This window comes from Rhinatrema bivittatum, chromosome 8 (assembly GCF_901001135.1).
Source record: "Rhinatrema bivittatum chromosome 8, aRhiBiv1.1, whole genome shotgun sequence".
NCBI lineage: Eukaryota > Metazoa > Chordata > Amphibia > Gymnophiona > Rhinatrematidae > Rhinatrema > Rhinatrema bivittatum.
The window spans coordinates 78,873,367-78,894,189 of NC_042622.1; the positions used below are offsets into that span (position 1 = coordinate 78,873,367).

Sequence of the window (20,823 nt, forward strand, 5' to 3'; positions counted from 1 at the left end):
CCTGGTCTACTATTTAGCTTTTCTGTCTTAACTTCCTTGTTGTTCTGGAACATAAGAACATGCCATACTGGGTCAATACTAACTGCACTAACCACATCTTCTGGCAACAAATTCCAGAGTTTAATTGTGCGTTGAGTGAAAAAGAACTTTCTCCGATTAGTTTTAAATGTGCCACATGCTAACTTCATGGAGTGCCCCCTAGTCTTTCTAATATCCGAAAGAGTAAAAAACCGATTCACATCTACTCGTTCTAGACCTCTCATGATTTCAAACACCTCTATCATATCCCCCCTCAGCCGTCTCTTCTCCAAGCTGAAAAGTCCTAACCTCTTTAGTCTTTCCTCATAGGGGAGCTGTTCCATTCCCTTTATCATTTTGGAAGTCCATGGTTCGGAGAAATAAAAGGAGAGAGAATCAGAATATTTCTGTTGATGAGTTTAAATGTAAAAGTTGTCCATAGTTCAGCTTGTTAAAGAAATACTGGCAGGCTGATGTCAGCCTAGATATATATAAGGAGTGACATCAGCGAGCCTGTTGATCTTTCTCTACCTGCTGGTCGGCAGGACTGGTCTGACTGTATTCAAAGAGAGGAAATTATCTTGTAAAAAGTAATTTCACCTTTAATCTCCTGCTTCAGGAAACTGGAGGAAGCCGGGACACAGAATCGAGAGCTTGTTCAAATTATAGCCAAGCGTGAGGAGTCTATCCATCAAAACCAATTGTGCCTGGAAGAGAAAACCCGCGAAAGCATGCATCTGGCTCGCCAGCTGGACTTGGCTATTGAGGATGGTCGGAGGCAGGTGAGCACTTGTCGCAGGATCACAGTATGAAGGGAATTTTTAATCCCATCTATAATTGGTGCTTCCTCATCGTCCTTACCAGACCAGTCCAAACACACGTTTATTCTCTCCTACCAGCAGATTAAGACAGAGAATGAAAATTTTGCTGGAATCAACCTACTTAAGAGACTGTGCCACCTATAGCCTTTCAATATTTCTGTCTTCAGCAGATGGTAGATGTGCCATATCTGTAGTCAGTGGACTTTGTGGAACCATCTCCCGGGGGAGGGTGGGGGGTGCTGTGTTTTTTGACAGTTAATCCCCTCGGTTGAGAAAGGACAAACAAAGGGGAGTTGTGACCCTTATCTAGCTGGACCCTGTTACTGGGAATGGGGGGAAGGTTAGGATGGATTACAAAACCAGTGGTGCTGTTCCTCCTCTTCCCCTTGATGCGTCCCAGATTCTGCTGCCCTCCAGGAAGGGGAAGGGGCAAGGGCCAGTCAGGGGTGTCCTTTACTTGGGGGGGAAGAAAATATTAAAATCACCTCCTGATCTACCTCTCCTGGGTACCCGATTTAATATTTAAATGATCTGCCGCAGTAAATAGGAGGCACTAGAGGAAATTGTGCGTTCCTAGCACCGCCTCAGCATCGGGCGCCCAGGAGAGAGGTGGCTGTCAGTGAGGGTTAGGAAAAAAGACGCTCAATTTTACGAGCATCCGTTTTCCTAACCTGTGGCTGTGAAGACTGCTAAAATGATCTCAAAGCTGAGTAAGGGGGTAATGAAATGACAGATGAGTTGCACCATAAGTATAAAGTAATACACTGGGGAGAGGAGGGGGGATAATTCAAACTTCTCACATGCAGGAATGGGGTGTAGTATGGCCATTACTATCCAGGACAGAGATCCTGTAATCACCGTAACCAGTTCTGTACAAAAATCCTTCAGCCTGCTAATGGTCTGCAGATATTGCCTACTGTTTTGTTTTGTTTTTAATTATCTCTTTATTAAATTTTTAACATTTACAAAGTAAACAAATACACTTTGCATTTGAAATACAATAGCATATCATAGCACTTGAGTAGTCTTCAATCAAACATAGAAAATATTTCAGAAGAAAAATTGTTTTCTTATCTCCGCCTATGTCATTGCTAAAACATCATAGAGCCAATACTTGCAAGAGATTTCTGTGTAGATTAACTAGGGGAAATTAGAGAAAAATTAAAAAAAAAAAAAAGATCTGATGAAGTTGGTTATATAAGAGTCGACCTTTATATTTAATTAAAAAAAAAAAAAGATCTGATGAAGTTGGTTATATAAGAGTCGACCTTTATATTTAATTACCTCCATTGACTTTTTCAATACTCAGAATCTGTTTTTTCGCTTTCAAGAGTTATTTTAATTGATTTATTTCAAAGAAAATATATGTTCTCCCACGAAGTTTTAACACACATTTACATGGATATTTTATTGTCATTATTGCTCCTATTGCATCAGCTTCAGGTTTTAAAGATAGAAAAGCCTTACGAGGTAGCTGAGTATTTTTTGCTAGGTCTGGAAATATCCTGACTTTACTACCCAGAAAATTATTATCCATATTTTAAAAATAAGCTTTCATCACTAAATTTTTATCCTGTTCGGATTAAAAAGTTATCAATAATGTTATATGTGCGAGTATCTCCACTTGGGATTCTTCTAAAAACTTAGATTTTGAAAATCTATAGGGTTTCCCACTATGATCTCATTATTAGAGATTTGCTTACTTGATAATTGAACAACCTTTTTTATTACTGGTAATATATCTGATGAAATTTTTAAATTTTCCACCAGATACTTCCTAAAGGTAATAAGCAATTGCTCTTCCTTTATTTTTGGGAAATTAAGCACCCGGATATTTAGATGTTTTATGGAGTTTTCCAGAAACTCCATTTTTCTAGATGTTGCCAGTTTATCTCTGGTGATAGTTGATGATAAATCTTTCAATCCCTTTACTTCTTCTCCTAGTGATTGTATCTGCGCTCTGTGAGAATTTTTTGGTGATCTTGAGATACAAAATCTAACTTCTGGGAAACATTTTTAAGAATTAAAGACTGCTCCTGAATGCTAACTGACAGTTTTCTGATCAAGTCCACAAGGGACTCTAATGACACAGCTGATAGTTCTTTAATCCCAGTCAGTATCTTATCCTCTACAGCTCCAGAATTTGATTCTGGTGTAGAGGTCCTAACTATCACCAATTCCTCTGCCAAGTTTCCAGCTGGTTGTTGTACTATGGTAGAATTATCTCCATTTCCATCAACAACGAGGGAGAGTTTTGGGGGGGAAGTTATGGGCAGCTGGCGAGGTTCAGGGGGACTTAAAGATATTTCTCCCGATGATAGCGGTACCCCTCCTGCCGCTTCACCAATGGGACTAGCATTCCCCTGTAAAACGGCCGAAATTGTATATTCAGGGATAAGGCGTTGCTGTAATAAGGAAGAGGGTTCCGCTGGAAAAACCCTCACCTTAGCTTTTCTTTTGTGAGGCATCTTTATCTCAGGAAATTAAATTTAACAGTGCCTTTACTTCTGAATAGGCACTCTCATACAATCAAGTTCTAATACTCAAAAACCTCTTATGGGAAGGTTCAGAATTTCCTAAGTCAAGAAATTGTAATATACCATTTAACAATGAAAATTCCTGTCCTACAAATCCGGACAAATCCGCGCACCGGCAGCAGCAGGGTGCCGCAGAGGCGCGGATCTTATGCGTGCCTCAGGCTCCTCCCACTGGCGTCCGAATTCAAAGAAGAAATCTTTAAGCAGGCAATAACTCACACTGCAGCAAAAATGTCCCACACAGTCTGGCTGATGAGACTCCATTGCCTACTGTTTGTAGATGACTTGAAGCATTATAGCTCCTGTGATTCTTTTAGTGGAACAGCTCAGAGTGGTGAAAAGTTTCTCAGATGATGTCAGGATATTAGACCAAGATAAATGTGCTGAGGCTACTTTCCATAAAGGAAAATTAAGCAAAACTGAAAACATCTCTCTGATTGAGAACTGTAGCATGAAAGAACTTGAGCAGGAAAGGTTATACAAATATCTAGGGGTTAATGAAGGTGTACAAGTTGCTGAGAGAAAAGATCAGTAGAGAGTCAGGAATATTATAGGAGTTTGAAATTGATACTGAAAAGTGCTTTAAGAAAATAAGATATAAGCTATCAATCAACTTGTAATTCTTGCAGTCTGTTATAATAATTCTGGAATAATAGACTGGTCCAATAAAGATCTTAAATTGTTGGATGCAAGAACAAGAAACCTTCTTCATGCACATAAAGTAATCTATAAGAATCAGTGTATGCTGAGATTGTACATTCTGAGAGTTAGAGGCGATATAGGCTTGTGAAGGTGTGCCTAAACCCCCTCCTTGACTTTTGCAGGACCAGGCATCTAGCCTAGTCTACCTTAAAAATGAGAGAGAGAGAGCTTTGTGGGCAGAACCCTGCTGAGCAGGAAATAAGGTTGTGGGCCCAGATGAGAACAGGGAAGCCTTGCCTCTCCAGGAGAAGGCAGCTCCTGACACATCTCTGTCCTAAGGTGAATGTTGTGAGTAATGATGCTGGACGTAAGCAGGTTACATGTTGTGAATGCTGTTACAAATAAAGCTGGAATCTGTAAGAAAGAAAACTGGAGTCAGTGTGCCTATGTCTCCAATCTAGAAAGTTTAATTGGCTATCCCACATATGGTGTCAGTTTGGGGATTTCTGCACTGTGCTACTGCACAGGTAGAAACCCAAGCCTCCAGGAGAGGAAAAAATAGTAGAGAAGAAAATAAGTCTGGTGTGTGAATCCTGCCCAAAGAAGCAGTTTGGGGCAGAAGCAGTACTGCTTGATGTGCATAGAGCACTGAGGGGTTTAAAAGACTGGTTTAGGAAGAGCACAGACAACCAGGGCTGGCACATCCACTTGGCAAACTAGGCAGTCACCTAGGGAGCCAACCATTAGGGGGCAGCAAAGAGCAGCAGTGTGGGGCTGTGAGTGGAGCCCATCCCGCTAGAGGCCAAGAGGATCAGAGACTCTGTGCCGGGCTGTGAGTGGATCCCAACCCTCTTGCAGCAGAAGAAAGAGAGATGGGTCTGAGAATGGCCAATGACAAAGAGAGAGGCTGGGGAGATCTAGGGGCACAGCCCATATGCCTGCAGAAGGAGAGAACAAGAGAGCCTGTGAGCCAGAGACAGATTGGAAGTGTGTATGTGAGATAGAGGGAGTGAGAGTTAAGGGATGTATATGTGCAAGTGGCAGAGCGTCAGTATGAGGCAATGTATGAGAGAGAGAGACAGAGGGAAGGTGTGCCTGTTTGAGAGAGAGAGGGAGCTTCTATGAGGGAATGTGTATGTGAGTGAGAGAGAGAGGGAGCATGAATGAAGATGTGTGAGTGAGCAGGATTGTGTGTGTATGAGAGAGCAATGGTGTTAGAAAGGAAGGGAGCCTGTGTTGAGGGTGTGTGTATGAATGAGACAAAGCTGTGTGTGTGTGAGAGGGGGCCTATATGAGTGAATGAGAGTGTGAGAGCATGTGTGTGTGTGTCTGTTAGTGTACATGTGTGGGAGAGCCTTTGTGTGTGAGAGGGAACAAATGTGTATAATTGTGTGGATATATGAGAGAGAAAGGAGAAAGTTTGTGCACAACAATTCTCACTTCCCACCCCATCAGCGAATCCATGACAATCTTAGGGTATCTGGAAATCAAAGGTTCCCAGGCATGGTGAGTGGTTCATTTTATATCCTTGCTAGTTTTAATCATTGGGTATTAATGTTTGTGTGCGCTGTTTTTCAATTTTTGTTTCGAAGTTGGAATATTTTATTTTTAATTTTTATGCATTTTTAATTATTGGATGTCAGTCTATTTGTTTGCAATTGTGAAATATTTCTTCTCACAGGACAAGCAGGATGGTAGTCCTCACATATGGGTGACGTCAGTGGACGGAGCCCTGCCTCGGAAAACTTTTCTGTCAAAGTTTCTATAAAGCTTTGACTTGGCACACTGAGGGGCAGATTTTCAAAGGGGTACGCGCGTCCCCCCCCACCCCCCGAAAACCTGCCCCAAGCTCCCCCTGCGCGTGCCGAGCCTATGTTGAATAGGCTCGGCGGCGCGCACAAGCCCCGGGACGCGTGTAAGTCCTGGGGATTTCCTGGGGGGGGGGGGGGGTGTTGTGGCGGTGCGTCATCTGGGGGTGGGGCCGCAGGCATGGTTCCGGCCCGGGGGCGTTTCGGGGGCATGGCCGAGGCCTCCAAAACTGCTCCTAGGCCGGGGAATCGCGCACCTTTGGCCGGCCAGCGCGCACGAGTTAGGCAGGCGTAACTTTTCAAACAAAGGTAGGGGGGGTTTAGATAGGACTGGGGGGGTGGGTTGGGGAGGGGAGGGGAAGGGAAGGGAGGAGAAGGTGCGGAAGGAAAGTTCCCTTCGAGGCCGTTCCGATTTCAGAGCGGCCTCGGAGGGACCGGAGGCAGGCTGCTTGGCTCGGCGTGCGCAGGCTGCCAATTTTGCGCAACCTTGCGTGCATTGACCCCGTATTTTAAAAGATATGAGCATATCTATTAAAATCCGGCGTACTCTTGTTTGCGCCGGTCACCCCTGAGTGCACTGAGTATGCTCAACCTGCAATTATCCCTGTGACCACAGGTGTCTCCCCTCAGTCTTCTTTTTTCCACTCTGCAGTAAGCATAGCGGTTAGGAGCTCTGTGAGAAATTCTCACAATTTTTCCTCGCGAAATCACTTAAACTTTTACTTCACAAATGCTTTTTCCCTGTGCGGGTCTCCCTTTGCTTACTTTTAATCAACACTCGGTGAGTACTATGCCCTGTTTTTCGGTCGGTTCCTGTCACCTCACTATGGTTTCCCCAGCCTACCAACCGAATTGCGGCCTTCCCTCTTCCTATGTTTTCACAGTTAGCCCATCATAGCCTGCAAGTGTCCTCCCGTGACCCTCTGCCTGGTTATTAGCGCTAGTGGGATAGGGACCTCCACGGTTACCGTTGCCACCAGGGCCTCTGTCGAATTCATACCTCGGTACCTTCGAGCAGTCGATGCCCCCCATCGCTACCCTCTGTACCCCCCTACCAGGCCATCCTGCCTTTTTCGACACCCCTCCCCCCGCGGTCCATCAATGCCATCGATCCCTACATCGATTCTTTCAGTGCCATCAATGTTTTCATCCATGGCGCTGATTTTTCCATCGTTGTCATCGATGCATACCTTGGTGTCATCAGTGCCTTCGATGCCCGGGTCGGTTCCATCGATGCCCAGGTCAGTTCCATCGAGGCCCTCGATGCCCATGGCCATGCCACCGAGGCAGTCATCGTCCGTCTCCATCCGTCGATGCCCACATCGTTTCCATCGATGTCCTCGCCGTTCCTATCGATGCAGCCATCAATTCTGTCGATGCCGCTATCAATTTTCCGATGCCATCATTGTCTATTCGATCCTTCGATGCCACATCGTTTCCATCAAGACCTATACCGATGCCGTCGATGCCTCCGTCATTGTTATCGTTGCTCTGCCTGGGCCATTGACATTTTTTCATATATATTTTTGACAATACCCTCGGCCGCTCCATGCCGCCATTGATACCGTCAATACTGACATAGCACCTTCATGCAATGCCCTCGCCTAAACACAGTGCTCCATGCTTTGCGTTCTTTACTAAAGCCCCGTATTAGCCTACGACACTACTTAGTGCCAGGAGCAGTGCAAGCATGCTGACAGTCCATCATCATTTGCCATCCAAGACAGCGAGGTCATCCACCTTGGTTTTGGGGAAGAACCGGGCCGAGCACCGTGGCACTCATTGTCACCGGCATGGTGACCGTCCGCCACCGACGCCATCCAGCACATTGGTGCTATCCTACTCAGTGCTGGAGAATGCCCGGGCCAAGCAACATCACTACTGCCACCGCCACTGTTCCACACAGTGCTGGCAGTCCTCTGTGCTCCAGAATAACCGGACCAAGTTCTGAGGAATTCTGCACTGGCATCACATTACATCGAGCCGCTGCAAAGAGGGCCGGGTTCATGAGTCGTAATGGCTTCCCTGTACCTGAGGCATTCCCCACCAACACCGGTGCGGGGTTCTTACCCTCCACAAATTACTGTGGTAGCGCCAGACACGCTCAGCCTGTCTCCTCTGTACCTGTGCTACCATACCAGGTTACAGAGTTGAGTCGGATGTTTCCGTCCTTCAGGCTATCCCTCAATGACTCCTGAAATCCACGGAGCCATCAATCTTCGCCGGCTCGTCCTTCTGCAATCCATGACGGATGGTAAGTACTCTACTCCAATCCCGCTTCAGCAACAATCCCATTGAGACCTGTTCTCTAAATTGGACCATATGGTTCGAAAGTTTCTAGGTCGTTTGGTCTTCCAAGAACGTATTAGTGTCACATATCACTATTGCCAGCTATGTCGGACACAATACCAAGAGAAACTCTCTACCAACCATTTGGGATTACATCAGGACATCCTCCTGTTGTCAGCAACGGGACTCTGTACTGATTAATACTCTGATTTCTGGTTCCTAATTAAGGACCGAAATTCCAGATGCATTCACTGATCTGCTAAACACAAGATTCAGCAAACACTGTCTCAGTTGCAAATCCACCTTGAGACCTAGCAACAGGTCTCGACGTTTTCTTGTATAGCATGCAGAAATGCGGGTAAGACTTTTACCACTCACGCTCCCGTGGAAGATTACATGATATCCAGATTACGTCAGCCTCACCAGTTGGACACCTCCTGGTCTCTCAACTTGCCGGATATCAGAGCGGCCACCCCACTTTGTACCAAGGTTCAGGGTACAGTCCCCCGGTCACTACAAAGCGCGGGGGGGGGGGGGGGGCGGGGGAGTTTTAATTTCACTATTCTTTCTTTCAACAGAAAGTAGTTACTCTCCATCCATCCTGGATCTCAGAAATATCAATTTTCTTCAGAAGGCGCAGGTAAAATGGTATCTCTCGTCACAATGCTTTCTGTGTAGGGTTCTATAGCAGCTAGGCTTGCTTCTATTTTCTAATAGGAAGTGTATTGGTGTTTTAGGGCCTGGTATAATATTTATAGTGTTACCTTTTCATAGGTAGGGTTGTGTTACTATTTGAGTGCTGTTCTTAGTGCTGTTTTGGTATGGAAGGTTTTCTATATTGTAATTGTAATTCACTTTACTCATGGCTTTGTGTACCAAGCCTACACTCAACACGCATTACAATAGGCTTAATACCATATGGGTTCCAAGTGGGTTTTTTTGCCTTTTAGCAGGGTTTTCTGGTTGTCATACAATGTATATATTATATTTACATGCACTGCTGTAGGTGATACTTTTATCTCAGAAAACTTTACTTTGAATGCCCTTTTTCATGTAAAATCTGTTATTATAAATGCATAATTTTTACTTGGGTGTTTGGGCTGGGGGGGGAGGGGAGGTCATGGCTGGGCGAGGGAGGGGGGGGGCACAAAGCAGAAGGTTCGCCTAAGGCACCTAATACCCTTGCACCAGCCCTGCAGACACCAGAGAGCTATACTGGGACCTGAAGCAAAACGTAGCTGTTAAAAAAATTAGTACTGCAGGTAAGGAGAATAGTTCTGCCTTGCTAGACAGGGTCTATAAAGTGAATCAATGCCGGACAAGCAGGGGTTTTTATTTTTTATTTTTTTGCCTTTCCTGTCAGAGAAAAAAAACAAAAAAGAACCATTTGTTGGTGTGTGTGTGTTTGAACAGAGTATGGCCTTCTAGAAGCAAGCCCGCTGCTCTGCACGACATTTCAAAGAAGTTGGCCTTTCTGTGGAGAAAAAAGGACTGAGCAAGAAATAGAAGGGTAGATTCATAGCCTCCTGGAAAAACAGAGGCAACTGCAAAAGAGTGCCATAAGGAGCCAGATTTCTTGGGCATGCGCCATGAAATAATTTAAAACAGGGCTTGCGCTCCTAACTGTCAGCCTATCTGAATTAAGGCCAGGGAAGGGCTCAGTGCACTTGAAAGCAGAGGAAGCACAGCAGCCGTATGAATCACCTGACTGGTGGACAAAAGTTCAGAGGAAGAAGGATCCAACAGAAGAAAATAGGATATTGCATAAGCGTTGGCAAGTTAAATGTAAGACATTGATAAGACAGGCTAAGAGAGAATTTGAAAAGAAGTTGGCCGCAGAGACAAAAACTCACAGTAAAAACTTTTTAAAATATATCTGAAGCAGAAAGCCTGTGAGGGAGACAGTTGGACCGTTAGATGATCAAGGGGTTAAAGGGGCACTTACAGAATATAAGGCCTTCACGGAAAGATTAAATGATTTCTTTGCTTTGGTGTTTACTGAAGAGGATGTTGGGGAGGTACACGTAATGGAGAAGGTTTTCATGGGTAATGATTCAGATGGACTGAACCAAATCACAGTGAACCTAGAAGATGTGGTAGACCTGATTGACAACTGAAGAGTAGTAAATCACCTGGACCAGATGGTATACACCCCAGAGTTCTGAAGGAACTCAAAAATGAAATTTCAGACCTATTAGTAAAAAATTTGTAACCTATCATTAAAATCATCCATTGTACCTGAAAACTGGAGGATAGCTAATGTAACCCAATATTTAAAAGGCTCCAGGGGTGATCCGGGAAACTACAGACCGGTTAACCTGACTTCAGTGCCAGAAAAAATAGTGGAAAGTGTTCTAAACATCAAAATCACAGAACATATAGAAAGACATGGTTTAATGGAACAAAGTCAGCATGGCTTTACCCAAGGCAAGTCTTGCCTCAAAAATCTTCTTCACTTTTTTGAAGGAGTTAATAAACATGTGGATAAAGGTGAACCGGTAGATGTAGTGTACTTGAATTTTCAGAAGGCATTTGACAAAGTTCCTCATGAGAGGCTTCTAGGAAAAGTAAAAAGTCATGGGATAGGTGGCGATGTCCTTTTGTGGATTACAAACTGGCTAAAAGGAAACAGAGAGTAGGATTAAATGGACAATTTTCTCAGTGGAAGGGAGTGGGCAGTGGAGTGCCTCAGGGATCTGTATTGGGACCCTTACTTTTCAATATATTTATAAATGATCTGGAAAGAAATACGACGAGTGAGGTAATCAAATTTGCAGATGATACAAAATTGTTCAGAGTAGTTAAATCCCAAGCAGATTGTGATAAATTGCAGGAAGTCCTTGTGAGACTGGAAAATTGGGCATCGAAATGGCAGATGAAATTTAATGTGGATAAGTGCAAGGTGATGCATATAGGGAAAAATAACCCATGCTATAGTTACACAATGTTAGATTCCATATTAGGTGCTACCACCCAAGAAAGAGATCTAGGCGCCATAGTGGATAACACATTGAAATCGTCAGTACAGTGTGCTGCGGCAGTCAAAAAAGCAAACAGAATGTTGGGAATTATTAGAAAGGGAATGGTGAATAAAACGGAAAATGTCATAATGCCTCTGTATCGCTCCATGGTGAGACAGCACCTTGAATACTGTGTACAATTCTGGTCGCCGCATCTCAAAAAAGATATAATTGCGATAGAGAAGGTACAGAGAAGGGCGACCAAAATAAGGGGAATGGAACAGCTCCCCTATGAGGAAAGACTAAAAAGGTTAGGACGTTTCAGCTTGGAGAAGAGACGCCTGAGGGGGGGATATGATAGAGGTGATTAAAATCATGAGAGGTCTAGAACGGGTAGATGTGAATCGGTTATTTACTCTGTCAGATAATAGAAAAATTAGGGGACACTCCATGAAGTTAGCATGTGGCACATTTAAAACTAATCGGAGAAAGTTCTTTTTCATTCAACGCACAATTAAACTCTGGAATTTGTTGCCAGAGGATGTGGTTAGGGCAGTTAGTATAGCTGTGTTTAAAAAAGGATTGGATAAGTTCTTGGAGGAGAAGTCCATTACCGGCTATTAATTAAGTTGACTTAGAAAATAGCCACTGTATTACTAGCAACGGTAACATGGAATAAACTTAGTTTTTGGGTACTTGCCAGGTTCTTATGGCCTGGATTGCCCACGGTTGGAAACAGGATGCTGGGCTTGATGGACCCTTGGTCTGACCCAGTATGGCATGTTCTTAAGATGATAGCAACTGTGCTGGGGCCAGAGAGGAGCCTCTGGACAGTGCTACTGTAATGGAATTAGACCCTTGTGCTGTGGCGTAGAGCTGAGGTTGGGGTAGGTAGCAATCGGAGAGAATCATCGGGTAAAGGCCAGGCAGCGAGAAGGGCATGTCCAGATCTAAAGCAATGGTCATTGGCAGGTAAGAGTGTAGTCTGTGTCCAAACCAATGGTCAGTGGCTGGTGGCAGGCAAGAGAGTTGTCTGTTTCTGAAGCAATGGTTAAAACCAGGAATTGGGCTGAAACAGACAAGACAGGGAGAAGACAGGACACGGAGGACCAGGACAAGGCAAGATAGATAAGGCAAGACAAAAGAGGCAGGGCAAGGCAAGAACCAGGCGGTGCAGACAGGACAATGAAGCGAGAAAACACAAAGAGACAAGGCAACGGAGAAGCAACATGCACTGCAACATGCAAGGGGACCTGTTGCTGAGATGTCTGCTGATAGTTCGAGGAAGCCTTAAGTAGGCAGGGAGTGATGACATCCTCTGAGTGCATTGGTCAGTCTCTCCTGACAAAGGTCCTTTAAGAATCTATGTCGGGCACGCACACCTAGAGAAACTTGGGGGAGGAGCCATGTAACGGTATTCCTTGCCACTCTCAGCAGTGTTTGAGGTTTGGCGGCATTCCTGCCATGGAGAGGGTTGACTAAACCTTGGACGAGCCGGCAGCAGAGCAGGGTAAATGCAGCCGGTCGCAGGAACAACCCATAGCTAACCAAACATTACAGTTACAGGAAAATCTGGAGAAGAGCTAGAGTTGGCAGAATAGATAGAACTGAATATAAAAAAGGAGAATGAAAGCCAGTGAATGAACCTGCCAGTGACTAGCTTACATGCAAGGGAGCTCATGGTGGAGCTTTACTGACTGCCCCGAAGAAGGCAGCACAGAGTGGCCAGAGGGAGGCATGGCAGAATGCCTAGACAAAGGCACTGCAGATGGAGATGGTAAAGAGGGGATAATCTCAAGAAAGAAAACATAACACCTCTGGTTGTTACCTATAGCTCACAGTTGAAACGACTGAAAATTATCAAGGATCTACCACCCATCTGGGACAATGATACCATCCTCTCACAGGCCACGGATGGCAAGCTTATCCTGACCTACCTACAGCCCCCATCCTCAAATGGATACTCACCAGCAACCACAAATTAAGAACATAAGAAAATGCCATACTGGGTCAGACCAAGGGTCCATCAAGCCCAGCATCCTGTTTCCAACAGTGGCCAATCCAGGCCACAAGAACCTGGCAAGTACCCAAAAACTAAGTCTATTCCATGTAACCATTGCTAATGGCAGTGGCTATTCTCTAAGTGAACTTAATAGCAGGTAATGGACTTCTCCTCCAAGAACTTATCCAATCCTTTTTTAAACACAGCTATACTAACTGCACGAACCACATTCTCTGGCAACAAATTCCAGAGTTTAATTGTGCGTTGAGTAAAAAAGAACTTTCTCCGATTAGTTTTAAATGTGCCCCATGCTAACTTCATGGAGTGCCCCCTAGTCTTTCTACTATCCGAAAGAGTAAATAACCAATTCACATCTACCCGTTCTAGACCCCTCATGATTTTAAACACCTCTATCATATCCCCCCTCAGTCGTCTCTTCTCCAAGCTGAAAAGTCCTAACCTCTTTAGTCTTTCCTCATAGGGGAGTTGTTCCATTCCCTTTATCATTTTGGTAGCCCTTCTCTGTACCTTCTCCATCGCAATTATATCTTTTTTGAGATGCGGCGACCAGAATTGTACACAGTATTCAAGGTGCGGTCTCACCATGGAGCGATACAGAGGCATTATGACATTTTCCGTTTTATTCATCATTCCTTTTCTAATAATTCCCAACATTCTGTTTGCTTTTTTGACTGCCGCAGCACACTGCACCGACGATTTCAATGTGTTTTCCACTATGACACCTAGATCTCTTTCTTGGGTTGTAGCACCTAATATGGAACCCAACATTGTGTAATTATAGCATGGGTTATTTTTCCCTATATGCATCACCTTGCACTTATCCACATTAAATTTCATCTGCCATTTGGATGCCCAATTTTCCAGTCTCACAAGGTCTTCCTGCAATTTATCACAATCTACTTGTAATTTAACTACTCTGAACAATTTTGTGTCATCTGCAAATTTGATTATCTCACTCGTCGTATTTCTTTCCAGATCATTTATAAATATATTGAACAGTAAGGGTCCCAATACAGATCCCTGAGGCACTCCACTGTACAACAATGATACCTACTCAGGAACCCGACCCTGCCAGAACCCAGATGCCAACTCTGACCACATATTAATCCATGCAACACCATCACAGGACCCAGCAAAATCAACTACAAACATCCAGGGCTCATTCACCTACTCTTCTTCCAGTGTAATATATGCCATCACCTGCCAGCTATCTTTCTCTGCTGTCTACATAGGATAAAAAGTTCAATTTCTAAGGAAAAGAATAAATGGACATAAATCTGACATTAGAAATGGCAACATTCAGAAACCAATAAGAGATTACATCAACCTTCCAAGTTATTTTCTATATGACCTTAAGGTTGCCATGCTCCTAAAAAGGAACTTCAAAGGAACAATTCCAGAATGAAACTGCTGAATTGGAACTCATCCAAAAACTTAACACCATCACCCTAGATTTGAACAGACAATAGCTTCATGGCACACTACAACCATCTATGAATTTAACTGTTCTCAAATCATTTTGTCTCTTCACACTTACCTCAGTTGTCAGTAGTCTGGACTATAAGCTATTACCACTCTTTCCACATCCTGCCTGCCTAATTCAGTGCCTTCTCTTTGTGTTCTGTATCTGTCACCTCCCCCCAATCCTCATATTTTACCCATCTCTGCATTACACTTCATGCATCTGATGAAGTGGACTCTGTCCTTGAAAGATCATACCTTAATAAATTGATTATTCTATAAGGTGCCACCTGCCTCTTGTCATTTTACACATGCCATGCTTCTTATATAAGTTTCTAAGCACCCACTGCATGTCACTGTCAGAAACAGGATACTGGGCTAGAAGGAATGTTTAATTTGACCTAGTTTGACAGTTCTTCTGTTCTTAGGTGGAACAGGCAAGAGCACGGGCTACATCAAAAGAACGAACAGCCCAGTCCAAAGTGCTGGATCTGGAGACGCAGCTGAGCAGAACGAAAACAGAACTAAATCAGCTTCGTCGCAGCAAAGAGGATGTGAGTGGTGGTGAGATGATATGAAATAACATGGGGTAATGGAGCTGAGTGAGAGTCTGCCAGTTCCATGAATGACTTTAATCATAACACGCACACTAGGAAAAGGGTGATATACCTCGCATTAGCTCCTGGAAAAAGGGTGATATGTTTCTCACACTAATTCCTGGGGAATAGGAGTCTATTTTTTTTTTCTCATTGGCTAATATTTGTTTTTCTGTGTAAATGTGTGTATATATAATTGTCTAGTCTGTCTTTCCAATGTTAGATCAAGGCAGTTAATATTTTTTTAGCTATATGTCCCTTCCCAAAAGAGCTTATAATCTAACGGGCAAATTTTAAATCCCCCTGCGCGTAAAATCCAGGGGTTACAGCGCACGCATGTTATAAAATCGGCGCATCCATGTGCACGTATGTTTAAAAATCTACCCCTAAGTGGATACTTGAGGCGATGGGAAATAAAGTGACTTGCCCAAGATCATAAGGTGTATCAATGGGAGAAGCTGGATTTGAACCAGAGTTGCCCTGGTTTGCAGCCCATTGCTGTAGACCAGGCCTACTCCTGACACACAACAATCATTGGGTTTGTTGGGTGGTACATTATTCTATTGTCAAGAATTAGTATGAACTTTTTATTGGCCAAACAAATAGTTGGGTTATCATCTAAATTGTTTCTTATACTCTCCTGAATCTCTGACACCCTTGTGCATAGATCAGATTGACCACCTCCAGTCTTTTGAGATTCAGGATTCAGACAACTGCCTCACTTCTCCGAGGACAAGAAGATGGTAGTCCTCACACATGGATGACATCATCAGATGGAGCCCTAATGTGGAAAACTTATATCAAAGTTTCCAGAACTTTGACTAGGCACACTGAGCATGCCCAGCATGTCCTATTCCATGTATCCATGCAGGGTCCCTCTCCATTCTCTCTTTTTCCATGGAGCTGTAAGCCTCATGGTGTGAGTAAGCTCACTTGTGGCTATTTTTGGCCTTGTGGAAAATTTACCATTTCTCAGGGTTTTTGTTTGGTTTTTTTTTTTGTTTCGTATTATTCCATCACTGGGGCCCTCTTGGTGCCTTACCCATAATGTTCCTAGTCAGGGTTTTCGGCGGTTCTGGTAAGTTTCCTTTTGTGGCCAATTCCCTATGGTGACAGTGTGCTGGCCAGACATTGATGCCCACCACCGTTTTCGCTTTGCACCTCTTTTATTTCATCTGACAGGGCCATGTCCGGTTTTCGGCGATGCATCCAGTGCTCGAGGAGCGTGTCCATCACTGATCTGCATGAGATATGCGTCCTCTGCCTGGGGACATCGCATGATGTCTGGGCTTGCCGCTTATGCGCCCAAATGACCCCGAAGGGAAATCAGCTTCAACTCGACAAGCTGGAACAGCTCTTCAAGTCGAAGTCTGAGCCATCGGCTTCGATGGACTAGACAGCCGCACCAGTGGACACCGAGCCATTGAGATCGGCAGGACCATTAGTGCTGTTGCGGATAGAGGCGCCGGAGACCAGTCATCGCCGATCTCCTCCAGGCTGAGGACATCTGGTTCCTTGTCTTCAGTCTCAGCACTGGGGAAGAACTGGGCCAAGTATTGAGGGAAACCGAAGAAACATCGGCACCAGTCCCCATTGATGCATGGTATCGGGCACGGGGATGCACCGGCTCATACCACAATGCCCCAAAAATGACCCTGCAACAAGGACTGCCAGTTCTCCATCGGTGCCGGGGGTCCATGACGGTCTCCACTGTTCCTGATGCCAGTCACTGATCCACCTTGCGGGTCCGAAGAAGATCTGGCCACCTCTCCTTTCTCCCGGTTGGTGCTGGCATCGGCCACGTTTGAGGAGGAGCTGGAGTGCCAAGTCCAGTCAGCAGTGGAGTGGGCGCTGCAGGGCTTTGGTCCTGTGACACTGACAGCACCGGACCCAGTGCTGTCCATCTTCATACCGCTGGTGTCTGTTCTCGGAAGAGCATCAATGTCCGGTGGGGCACCAAGCCCTCCCCCTACTGTACGGTGGTTGTTGCCGGTTCCTCAGAGGAGGAAGCTTCACCTGGGCCGGCAGAGATGCCGAGGCCTGCAGTCCCCCGTCCAGTTTTACCGGTGCCTGCACCTCTGGAAGAAGGCTGAGCACCTAGAGCCCTCATCCCCTCTTGTTTACAGTGAGGACCCCTATGACTCCTGGCAGAATGACGCTTCGGAGTCCTCCTCCGATCAGAGATACAGGAACAACTCGCTGACGTGCCATGTATTGGTGAGAATCTCTTCGGAGATAGGGTGAGGAATGCCATGGCCCAACTTCGGGACCACCATGAAATCTTCCAACTACTCTCTGCCAGTTCTCTGGACCCATCTTCCTCTTCTAGGAGGCCGGCGAGACAGGGACAGAGGAAGTCTTTTGCCAAAGGAAATGCTAACCTTTCCCCCTAACTCCTGTCAACACCATCCCACAGCTGTCCCAGGCAGCAGAGAGCCCGCAACCCCCAGCCAGCATCTCAGTTAACTCCAGGGATGGAGTTTTGACTAGGTCATACCTGGGACAGTGGACCCTTCGGTTGGGGGCAGGCTGCGGTTCTTTGTAAACCAGTGGCCCAAGTTAACCTCGGACCAGTGGGTTCTTTCCATTGTCCATTCAGATATCAATTGAACCTGTTGGGTGTCCCACCAAATTGCCCTCTGTGCCTGTTTTGGGGACCGGTACTATATCAGGAGGTACTGCTAACGGAGTTCTCCTCCCTTTTAACTGCTAGGGCAGTCAAGCCCTTACCACCACGGCAAAGAGGGTGGAGATTCTACTGCAAGTATGTCCTGATTCCAAAGAGAACAGGACGACTCCATCCCATCCTAGACCTAAGGGCTTTGAACAAATTCCTAAAAAAAAAGAAAAGTTCAAGATGGTTTCCCTGGGCACCTTGATCCCCCTTTTACAAAAAGGGGTCTGGCTATGCTCCCTCGATCTAAAGGACGTATACACTGACATCAAGATCTTCCCCAGTCACAGTAAATATCTCCGATTTGTGATGGGAAAACAGCACTTCCAGTACCAGATGCCCCATGAGTCTTCACAAAATGCTTGGCCATGGTGGCGGCGCACCTCCAGGCTGGGAGTATATGTTTTCCCTTATCTGGATGATTGGCTGGTTAATAGCACATTTCAGGCAGGGTCCACCAGGTCCATGCATTTGACCATCCGGGTGTTGGAGTCACTAGGTTTCATCATCAACTAGCCGAAGTCCCATCTCAACCTGTCACGTCTGTTGGACTTCATAGGAGCCCTGTTAGACACGGCTCAGGCCAAGCCCTTCCTGCCTCATCAAAGTGGTGTCACCTTGACGCCATCGCAACAGAACAATGTCAGCCTGGCACATGTTGAGGCTGTTGGGCCACATGGCTGCAACTGCCCATGTCACTCCCTTGGCACGTTTACATATGCGGAGAGCCCATTGGGACCCTAAGGTTGCAGTGGTGCCAGGGTCCAATGGGCTCCAATGGCCTCCAGGACTGCACCAGAGTCACCCCATCTCTCTGGGACTCATCGTCCTGGTGGAGGGTACTTTTAAATCTGGAACAGGGAATCTCTTTTCAAAGTCCCCCCTACTCAAATTATCCTAACCATGGATGTGTCCACCCTGGGAAGGGGAGCTCATGTAGATGGGCTCAGTACCCAGGGTCTCTGGTCCACTCAGGAACACTCTTGTCAAATCAACTTCCTGGAACTTTGGACAATCAGGTACACAGTATGGGCTTTCAGAGATCGGCTTTCCAACAAAGTTGTCCTCATCGAAACAGCAACCAGGTAAACGTGGTATGTCAACAAGTAGGTAGGCACAGGATTGTATCACCTGTGTCAGGAAGCGGTAGCGATCTGTCATGGGCCCTGTCCCATGGGATGGTGCTCAGGGCCATGTACCTGGCTGGGATGGAGAATGTGGTAGCGAACAGGCTGAGTCGAGACTTCAGACCCCACAAATAGGCCCCGGACCAGGGGGTAGCAAATTGGATATTTCGCCTGTGGGGGAGCCCAGATGTAGATCTGTTCATGTTCCCTTGCAACAGGAAGGTGCCTTGGTTCTGTTCCCTGTACAGGTCAGATAGCAAACCAACCTCGAACGCCCTTGCCACCTTATACTAAGTTTTATCATGACAGGGTGGTCTTGTGTACGCACCCTAAGTTCCTGCCTAAGGTGATGATGGACTTCCATCTTAACCTGCCAACATTCTTTCCCAGACCCCATTCGCACCAAGATGAACGAGCACTGCACAGTTTGGATTACAATTGAGTTTTAGCCTTCTATCTGTAGCGGACAGAAGCCCATAGACAGTCCATCCAACTTTTTATTTCTTTTGATAGGAATAGGTTGGGCGTTGCTGTTGCCAGACTCAATCCAGTTGGCTAGCAGAATGCATCTCCTTCTGTTATGCTCAGGCGGGTCTGCATCTTGGGGGTCATGTAAGGCTCATTCTGTCAGAGCCATGGCAGCATCTGCGGCCCACTTGCGAGCAGTTCCCATGGTGATCTGCAAGGCTGTGACATAGAATTCTCTCCACACAGTCACATCGCACTATTGTCTGGGTAGGGATGGCTGACGTGACTGTAGGTTCGGTTAGTCTGCCCTTCAGAACCTGTTTGAGGTGTAGAACCCAACTCTCCCTACCTTGGGCCAGTTGTTTGGGTTCAAGCTGTCTCCCCTTCTGTTACCAACAGCACCATTGTTGTTGTGCCCGTAGGCACTTGGTTAGGTGTCTGTTGGTCCCCTTTTTGTGATGGGGAGCATCCTGTAGCTAGGAATTCACCCATGTGTTTGGACTACCATCCTGATTGTCCTCGGAGAAAACAGAGTTGCTTACTTGTAACAGGTGTTCTCTGAGGACAGCAGGGATGTTAGTCCTCATGAAACCTGCCTACCACTCCGCGGAGATGGTTTTCTTCTATTTTTTTGTTTTATTTATTATTCTATGTTACAAGATTGGAGAGGGACCCTGTGTGGGGGTACATGTTATAGGGCATGCTGAGTGTGCCTAGCCAGTTGTAGAAATTTTACACAAAAACTAACTGAGACAACTTACATAAGTTATCTTATGCTCTGAATCTCTGTTAAAAATTATACTTTATTATGCTTTTTTTTTTTCAAAAATATTTTTTAAATTAAGAGACAAAGACCTCAGAACTGGCAAAAAGGATGAGAATTGACCGCGAATTTTGTAACCAGTAAGTTCAATCATAGGTCTTAATTTCATCTCTTTTTTTTCTTTTTTTATAAAAACATTGTTGATTCTTATTGTAAGTGAGCAGCTATTAAATTCTCATTGTGTAGGAACAACTGATATCACTTATTTTATTGCGACAAACTTAGTCAATATCGCAGCAAACCTAGCTGTCTATTGGCTAATGTCACGGCAAACTTAAAAAATTGTCTGCTGACCAACTTAAACGATATGTATGTTGTCGCCGTTTGCTGCCACGATAACTTACGTTTGCTATAAGCCCATCAATTTGATGTCTTTTTCCTCTAAGATGGAGTTAACATTTTTCAAGTTTCCATAATTATTATGATTATGGAGCCCGAACGCTGAAAGACTAAGAGAGTTACAACCCGCCCTGAGGAAGCGTTAGGCGAAACGTTAACGTTGGCGGCGATGTGTAGCACAAACTTGTTCAACATGAAGGAAAATTATAACAAGTTTTAAAATAAGTGCTTTACTAT

General features: G+C 45.2%; 1 protein-coding gene across 1 annotated transcript in view; it reads left to right on the forward strand.

Annotated features, from left to right (window-relative positions):
* ODF2 (outer dense fiber of sperm tails 2) overlaps window positions 1-20,823 on the forward strand; it is a 385,587-nt gene that overhangs the window by 363,362 nt on the left and 1,402 nt on the right. The window contains exons 19-20 of the mRNA XM_029613214.1: window positions 638-800; window positions 14,988-15,113. Coding sequence (XP_029469074.1) covers window positions 638-800; window positions 14,988-15,113 — 289 coding nt within the window. The remainder of the gene's footprint in view (window positions 1-637; window positions 801-14,987; window positions 15,114-20,823) is intronic.